We start from the raw sequence: 9,540 nt of genomic DNA, 5'->3' as shown, positions 1-9,540 counted from the left end.
AGGTTATATTGCATTAGAACTCATGAATATGTTGCATTGCATTATATGTTCTTAATGTGATGGATGTTGGATGCATCTGTTTTAGTCCTTGAGGGAAGTCCAGAGCGCCCGTTCTACGCCCTGGCATGAATAGATGAGAAAGTCCAGAGGCCCATGCTATGCCCTGGGACCATGTAAGAGAAAGACTAGAGGCCCATTCTACGCCACTGGCATGAATGCATATCATGTTATGTTATTGTTATGTTATGAAAAAGACAGGAGCCCATGCTACGCCCTGGCTCTATGGTATGTGTGAGGACTATTGGGTGACAGTTCACCCTTGCTAGTCTGTTTGTGATGTGGTGCATTTTCATGGAGGCATGTTTATTGATTTAGTGCTCTACTCACTGGGCTCTAGTAGCTCACACCCTCTCCTTAACCCCAGGTTGCAGGGCCAGAGATAGAACGGGATAACTACAGGAGTAAAGTTATTTAATAGTTCAATAATGGACATGTATTGTAAAATGATATAATCAGTAATGTAATATGGTGATAGAGTTGTGCTTGGCCCTAGAGCTGGTTATTCCTTTTGTACATGATCTGTATATTATTATGCTTTATAATGATATATGTTGAGGACCAAGCTAATGTATGAAATGATGACCCAACTAGAGCATTTGATGAGGGCTCTAGTATGGGTTTATGTTTCCCAGAGTTAATGTGCATGCACAGGTTAGCTTGGTAGATGTAAAGTTTCCAAATTTTTATAGAAATTGTTGATCATGTATGGGATTTACAGGTTTACAGAATGCATAGCAGGCTTGCTACGGGTCCTGGCGGCCTTAAGCCGATCTGGATCCTAGCGCCGATAGCGGTCCAGTCTCCGGTCGTTACAGGTTTAGCTAAAATGGTACCAATATCTAAGTTTAGATTTAATTCAAAACTTTATGTAATTTGCTATGTTATTTAAATCCAGTTTATTACTTAAATACCTCCTAAAAAGCTCTCCTCTGGCATGCGGGAGATACAAGGAGAGGGCAAATCTTTAAGGAGCTTTATCTCACGGTTTAATGCAGAAGAAATACAAGTGGAGGAGTTGAATCACGAGAATAGCATATGAAGCATGAAAAAAGAAACATGCAACATCAAGTTCAGGACTCTCTAATCAAGAACTAGTCATACATACCAATAGCTAGTGGTGAAGGTAAAGTACATCAGGTTAGTTGATGAAGTCCAAGCATTGAGAGAAGACAAAAGGATGAGCTAAAAAATAAAACCAAAAGCCAAAGAGACGAGGATATGAAGGAGACCACAGAAGTTATCTAGTCTCCCGAAGAAGGGATGATCAAAGTAAGAATTATACTCTATTGAATGACTCACGAACATGCATTCTAATGTGGATCAGGACGAACAATAAGAAAGTCAGATGGCCTCCCAAGCTTAATCCAGAGAGACCCAAAAGGCGAGATAGGATAAAGTACTACCATTTTCACAAGGATCATGGATATACAATAGAGGAGTGTCGACAAGACGAGATCGGGAGGCTAATAAGGGATGACACACTTTGAAAGTTTGCCAGAAAGAATAGAGAAGAAAGGAGGTCCGAACCCGAGGTAATAACTCCTGAAACTACCTTTGACCGTGAACTTGTAGAGGTTATTCATGTAATTGTAGAAGGACCCAACAATGGTAAAATCAATGAATTGTAGAAGATGTCCTAAGTATTCAACAGAAGATTCAGGTCATGTGTCTCTAATGTAGGAGACTTAATACTCAAAGGGACGAATATAACAAGCGGTAGTGCTGTGGTAAGTTAGGCAAAAACTAAAAAGGACGATTCATGGTCTTGAAGGTTATTTGTCCAAGAGTCTTACAAGCTGGTCAAGTTAGATGGTCGAGTTATTCCCCACTCCTATAACATTTGTAATATGAGAAAATTTTATTAATAACAGTTAACGATATATTTTTTCATATGTTGTGTTCTTTAGTGACAAGAAATGTTGAGATTGCATTCTTCAAAAAAGATTAAAGAGCATTCATTGAACGCCACAAGGTGGGAATCCATCAGGCCATAATTCGAGTGTTAATCCTACTAAACAAGGCATCTTATGCTATGCCATAAGGTGGAAATCCATCAGGCCATAATCTCGGTGTTAATCTCACTAAACAAGACATTTTATGCCAGGCCACAAGATAGGAATCCTTAGGCTAAATTCGGATGTTAGTCCAGCTAAATAAGGCATCTTATGCCAGGCCACTAGGTGGGAATCCATCACGCCATAATCCGGGTGTTAGTCCTGCTAAAACAAGGCGTCCTATGCCCAAGCTACAAGATAGGAACCCATCATGCCATAATCTGGGTGTTAGTCCCGCTAAACGAGGCATCTTATGCCAGGCCACAAGGTGGGAATCCATTAGGCCACAAGGTGGGAATCCATTAGACCACAAGGTAGGAATCCATTAGGCCACATGACCAGGTGTTAGTCCCGCTAATCAAGGCATCTTGGATCAAGCCACAAGGTGGGTTCTGCCAAGCAATAATCTGAGTGTTAGTCCCTCTAAACAAGGCATTTCATGTCCAGGCCACAAGACGAGTTCCGTCAGGCCATAATTTGGGTGTTAGTCCCTCTAAATAAGGTATTTCATGCCTAGGCCACGAGATGAGTGTTAGCCAGGCCACACGACCGGATTATAGTCCTATTTTACAAAAAAGTTTCTAAGACATTTCATGCCCAGGCACGAGGAGAGTAACTGCCTGGCGAGTCTTTGGGCGATAGTCCCATAAGACTAAGATAAGTTTCTGCCAAAAATCACCTCAAGACGAGTATCCACCAAGCGAGTCTTTAAGCGATAGTCCCAAAAGACTAAGTCAAGTTGCTGCCAAAAAGCACTTCAAAGTGGGTATCCGCTAGGCTAACAACTGGGTGTCAATCCCGATTAATGAAATTCTTATTCAGTCATTATCATGATCGAATGTTAAGTTTGGTTTATTATTTCCAAGTTATTTATTTCATAGCCACGAGGGAGGTATCCGCTAGGAGAGTCACAAGGCGGGGGGTAAGTCCCATTGAAAAGTTTAAAGTTATCTCATGGCAAAAAGCAGAGGTTGTCAGATGCTTGGGTGGGTGTTATTCTCTTAGCCAATTTTTTAAATGATTATGTAAGTCTTGATTAGACAAGGGTCCAGGACAAGTCAGTAAAGATAATGGCAATATATGCAAAAGATATATTTTTATTATAAAATATTACATGGGAAGAGGGACATCTTCAGTTTCTTCCTCCTAAGTTTCCATTACATCAGTATTTCTATATCTACTACATTTCTTACGAAGACCCAGTCGATGGAATTTTCCTCAGACTATCCCTCCTCCTCGTGCTCGTTCTCATCTCTCTTCCCCTCAAGAAAGATGTTATCTGTCCAAGCAAAGTCTGTAGAAGGAAACCATTTTACTAGCTCCTTTCTAACCAAGTCTTGACCCTCAAAGAACATCTCCCCTCCTCCAGCCACCGTTTCTTGAAGTTTTACTTCTAATTCAGTAATCTTGGTAGAAGCAGCGCAGGCCCCCTCGGCCTGAGACGCATAATATTTTCATAGAGGTCATCGGTCTTGACCTTATTCAATCGATGAGTCTCCGAGCCTTAGAGCACTCTTAGTGATTAGAATAGACAGGTGAGGCTCCTCGAGAAGGGAAGTGGAATGGGTCAGAGCCAATGACAGGTGCTGGATACCCCGGGGCCATGTGGCTCCATCAACTCCTTCTTGCAAAGCATCGGTTTGAGTAGGGGCCGCAGGAGGAGTATCCCTTATAGAAGACTCGGGCTGATTGGGAGCCAATTATTCAAACGTAGGAAGGGGAGGAGGAGGAGGAGAAGGAAGCATGATTATCTCCTCTACCTGGTGAGCCCATTTCGGAGGTAGAATGTATGCTCTAGCAACAGCTTTTCCCTTGTAGGCAGCACGAGCTGTCTCAACAAACTTGTTCTTCTTTCCAGCCATATCTGCACAGAACAAAATGTGAGTAAGGCAATTTTAAAAACAAAGAAAGTCGAAAGGAAAAGATACCCTGCTCTGAAGCACGGGAAGTGTTTTTCCGAGGGCTATGAAGACTGGGCAGGTGAAGACCCAAGCTCGTTCCACCTAAAAATGGCTCTGCTAGGACAAGATGGCATTCCTCACTACTACATTAATATCTACCCTCTTGGACGAAGCCATTCTTTGAAGAAAGTCCAAAACCTCTCCCTCGTCCCTTTGTGGCTAGGCTCCATCTTTTCTCAACTCTACATATACGTTTCAGTTGGTACAGAGAGGACCAAAACCTCCGAATACTCTATGACGAAGGACAAAAACTTATTCTTTCAGCACTTCAAGGATGAGGGTATCCGGTCGAAGAGTGTTTGGCATTTCTTTCCACTAAAGAACTAGAACTCTTCATTCTTTCTCATACCCAGCTAGTACAGTTAGGAGAAGAGAGCTACGCTCGTGTCAATATTTTTGTTAGAGCAGAAAAACTGGAACCCCACCAAAATCCTCCAGTTGTTGGGGTGTAATTGGGCAACCGACAGCTTGTGAAAGCGGAGGACTTTAATAAAAAAAATGGGTCCATGGGAAATCAAAGACCTACCTTCAGCTATTCTTCATAGACCATAATGGTGTCCTCAGTAGGGATCTGGTCATCCATGTGAACGCTCAGAGATGGAGCGAAGACGCGGAAGATTTCTCAAGAGATTTGATATTTGTTGTGAAGACGTTCTATATCTCTCTCTGTTAGTATGGAAGGAATGTCACTGATTAGGCTACCTTCACTTTGATGAGCCACCTCAATGGAACAATAGAAGCTGGGGTGCGGATGGAGCAGTCGAAGGAGGAGCTTAAGGCGACACTTTTACCGGGAGAAAGAGAAGAAGATGAAGTATTTCTATTCATTTTAAAAGAAATAACAAATAGAAATTACCTTGAAAGTAAGGAAGTGTGAGCGAAAAAGAGGAAAGACCGAGTCTTTTCTAAAGCAAAGATATAAGTTGTGAGCAAAAGTGATATTTGGAGGAGAAGAAAGGTTCTTATATGGCGGTTTCGATAATAAGCTGTAAATGCGACGCGAGGAACCAGGCAGTCATCATTGATGGGCAGGAGTAGGCGAAGCGATATGAGTAGGAAAAGACCAATCTAAAAAAGCCACATGTCTTGGATCGTGAAAACAACTGTCACCTTCGAATATGAAGAATCGAAGACCAGCGAGAGGACATCTGATGTTATACAATAATTACCAAAGTAAGCTATGAGTTGTCATCATAAGATAGGGCCACGTGGCAAGGATCCGATAAATCGGTATATGGTCCCATCCGTGCAAAAAAAGACCCGGATACCATTGCACCCGATTCTTCATAAAGGCTCGTTCTCTCCTGAATAGGTAGAGTTTTCACATAAGATTACCATTAGTAGTCAGATCTCCATTACGCTTATAATCACGGAATCCCCGACCGATTAGCCAGTGAGATCCCTTATCAATTAGCCAGTTACATCATCGTCGGATTTTCAAAAATGCTATAATTACCTTTATTTTCTTACAATATAAAATCTAACGATCAAAGAGACAAAATGACGCAATTCTTACACAACTATTCTTGAGTTCAAAGCATTGCATTACATTCATTCTTCTCTTCAACTTACTGACTTGAGCATTAGAGTGGCTGCCGTAGGCGTCAACCACCCCACATTCTCTTTCTTATAGGTAAATCAATCACAACACAACTCTATTTCCAGTAACATTACAAAGTATATGAAATATATCTTTAAACTTTTTTTTTTTATGTATATTTAACTTATATATTATCACAAGAATTAATTTAATTCATTTACCTTTGCAGGATTACGAGGGGAAAGAAACTGATTCATGAATTTTAAGTAATTTATGTATTAAGATAAATGATCCATGAACTATTAATAAATTTATATGTATGAACTTTGGTATCCCGCATTGGTAACTTTTTAGTATAATATATTATTAAGAAGAGATTAATTTATAAGCATAATTTTTTATTAATAATTATAATATTTAGAGATTAATTTGTAAAAAAATTAAAGTTTAAATCAAGGAATAATTTCATTAGTCTAATAAAACTTCAAGGATCAAATTTAAATATATAGAGATTAATTTGTAGATTTTATTAAAGATTAAATTGCAATTTATCAACAATATTTAATAGTATTTAAAAAAAGTCTCACTTTTGCTAATCGTATGAAACTATATAATTATTTTATTACAAATTAAATTATAGAAATTTATCTGAAAATTCGTTAAACAAAAAAGTAATTTTTATTATAGTTTTCTCAATTTTAAATTCTTACTTAAAGATTTATAAAGTCAAAGAATATATGATATATAAATAATATAAGACTACAAAAATAATCATTAAATTAAAACAGATGAAAAAAAAGCTCGTAAAATAACCAAGTATAAGTAGGTCAATTGGAAAATTACATGAGAGTTGATATTACTTGTTTTATCTGCATGTCTAAAATAAAAAATTAATCCCATTTTATCCAAATCTTTGAAATTCAGCTCATTTATATCCCTTTTTATGAGTTAATCTTGCGTGAGAAAGACTCACTCAAAAAGAGCGTTAATTTTAATAAAAAAAGTTATAAAAAAAAAAAGATACGAGAGAAAAAAAATTTTGTTGCCTCCATTCTTCTTCTTCATTTGCTGAACTTAACTAATCTTAATTATTTTTACTATCAACGACAAAATCTATCATATAATTCCTTTTTCTTTTCTTTGCTTGCACACTTGAATTTTCAATAGTTCTAGTAAAATCTTCAATCTTCTATTCACATCCAAAATATAAAGAATCTCTTCACCAACACAATTCATATTTAGTTTGCATTACCTATAAAATCCATTTAAAAGCTTGATGCATATAAATCTGAAATCCAAATCGATCTAATGATCCATAAGATGATAAATAAAGAAAAAAAAATGAGTAAGAAGCAGAATAAGATATCAATTAATTAAATATTTTAATGAAAAAACTTATCATTTGATTGTTAAATTATTAATTAATTTTTTGTATTAATGATATTTTAAATTTTTTTATAATATTTAATAATCAAAATTAATAGAAAAATTAATTAGTAAATATTTTTAAATATTAACAATATTTTAATATATTTAAATATTAAAAATATTTTAATATATTTTTTAAAATTAAAAAATTAATTAAAAAGTTTTTTCATAAAAATCAAATAATAACTTTTCCTTTATTAGTTTTTTTTTTTTTAAGAAAGAAAATACAAGCCTACAGTACACACCACGATAACGGAAACAAACAAGCAACATCTCGAGTCAACCACACCGATACATACCATCAGGTGGATCATCTGAATAGAATATTCAATAAAAAATAATTCAAACTATAAATATATTGATATATATTTATAAAACTCTAATGATTACTTAATTTACTAATAATTAATAATTTAATTTATAATAATAATCGTTTATAATATTTAAATTTTGAAATTAAAATTCAGTTTATATTTTTCATATTAAAAATTTTTATCCTTAAATTTAAATTAGTTTAAACATACATATTAATTATCGTAATAATCATATTATTATTATTTTTATTATAAGAATAAATTAATATTTAATTTTTAAATATAAAAAATTACTAATTAGTCTTTCGATTCTAAAAAATATATTAAAATATTATTAATATTTTAAAAAATCTACATAGTTAATTTTAACTATTAACTATTATAAAAAAATTTAAAATATTCTTAATATTGAAAAATATTAAGAATTAATTAATAAATTTTTTAAAAATTTAAGAGATTAACTAATAAATTTTTTTAAAATTATAAAAATTAAATAATAAAATATTTAACAATAAAATTAATTAAAAAATTAAATAATAAATATTTTAAATAAAATATTTTAATATATTTTTTAAAATTAAAAAATTAATCAGTCAATTTTTTTCACGTTATAAAACTAAATAATAATTTTTCTTTATTATAATAAGGGAGAGATTCTTCCTTAACGTGTCTCCATGTCCTGCTTACTTATCTGATCATCATGCGCAGCACTGATTAATTTATTTTGCATTTTTTATAGCAAATATTTATTTTTTTTAATGTATTATATCTATTTTCGTGTCTGAATTATTAAGTAACCTTCCTTCCGACACTTGAAAGCCAATTAATAAAGAAAACTTGTAAGTGAAACAAAATAAAAACACATATTATTCAAGCCACAGATAAGCTTATATATATAAATAGAAGATCATGCATCCATTTGCAATTCACAGAAGACTTAATCTTCTCCCAAACAGCTCTCAATAACAATTGAAGCACAGATTCGTGAAGATGGAGAGCAAGGGAAAGAAGAGAATGGCTGTATTGGTAGGGTGCAATTATCCAAAAACAAAGAACGAGTTGCATGGCTGCATTAACGACGTCGTAGCCATGAGAGATGTGCTTATCAACCGATTTGGGTTCCAGCCTGCCCATGTCCAGCTCCTTACAGATGCACCTGGGTCCTCTTCCTCTCCACCGCTAGTGATGCCTACTGGTGCGAACATAAAGAAGGCTCTTGATCAGATGGTTGATGAGGCTCAACCAGGAGATGTCCTCTATTTTCATTACAGTGGACATGGAACTAGAATCCCTTCGTTGAAGCCAGGCCATCCGTTTAGACAGGATGAGGCTATTGTCCCCTGTGACTTCAATCTCATCACAGGTTTCTTACTCTTTTTTATTTGTTTGTTTATTTTATTTGTCCAATTTACTGGTTGCTACTTTTATATGGAAAAATTATCACCGGCCATATACAGATATGGACTTCCGGCAACTAGTGAACCGGCTACCAAAGGGAACGAGCTTCACAATTCTATCAGATTCATGCCACAGTGGAGGTCTCATTGACAAAGAGAAAGAACAAATTGGACCAAACTCACTAATAAAATCTAATGCAAACAAGCAAATCTCTCACAAACCTAAAGCCATCCCGTATGAATCCATACTCCAACACTTGACATCTCTCACAGGCATAAACACAACTGACATTGGAACTCATTTGCTAGAGTGCTTTGGAGCCAATGCCAGCTTAAGCTTCAGAATCCCAATGCTTGAATTAGACAATTTTCTTCAAGTGTTGAAGTCTGATGAGGGGATTCTGCTAAGTGGGTGTCAAGCAAATGAGACTTCTGCTGATATGAACCCAGTTGAGAGTGGGGGAAAAGCTTATGGAGCATTTAGCAATGCAGTGCAAATGGTGTTGAAAGAGCATTCAGGTGAATTGATCAGCAATAGGCAGTTGGTGATGATGGCTAGACAAGTGTTGGAGGTTCAAGGGTTTGAGCAGCATCCTTGCTTGTATTGCAGTGATGAGAATGCTGATGCTGTTTTCTTGTGGCAGCCAGAAAGCCAGAGCCAATGCTAGCTTATGTTTGTGTATGATGCTCTTGTTGTGTTTATTGCTCCATGGCAATTGCTTTGTTGAATTAATAATTGCTTTTCAATAATTAATAAAATTGGCAATATTTAATATTGCGAATTCA

General features: G+C 35.5%; 1 protein-coding gene across 1 annotated transcript; it reads left to right on the top strand.

Moving 5' to 3' along the window:
• Positions 1 to 8,290: 8,290 nt before the first annotated feature.
• Positions 8,291 to 9,540, top strand: LOC110602401 (metacaspase-9). The gene is made up of 2 exons (XM_021739903.2): positions 8,291 to 8,720; positions 8,815 to 9,540. The coding sequence occupies exons 1-2, from the start codon at positions 8,348 to 8,350 to the stop codon at positions 9,420 to 9,422; spliced, it is 981 nt and encodes a 326-aa protein (XP_021595595.1). The 5' UTR covers positions 8,291 to 8,347; the 3' UTR covers positions 9,423 to 9,540.

The sequence above is a fragment of the Manihot esculenta genome, unplaced genomic scaffold, assembly GCF_001659605.2.
Source record: "Manihot esculenta cultivar AM560-2 unplaced genomic scaffold, M.esculenta_v8 Scaffold51, whole genome shotgun sequence".
Taxonomy (NCBI): Eukaryota; Viridiplantae; Streptophyta; class Magnoliopsida; order Malpighiales; family Euphorbiaceae; genus Manihot; species Manihot esculenta.
This window is presented reverse-complemented; position numbering and strand designations above follow the sequence as displayed.

Coding starts and splice junctions, on each gene's coding strand:
- LOC110602401 (XM_021739903.2), top strand. CDS start 8,348: ATGGAGAGCAAGGGAAAGAAGAGAATGGCTGTATTGGTAGGGTGCAAT. Junction 8,721..8,814: donor TGACTTCAATCTCATCACAG/GTTTCTTACTCT, acceptor GGCCATATACAG/ATATGGACTTCCGGCAACTA.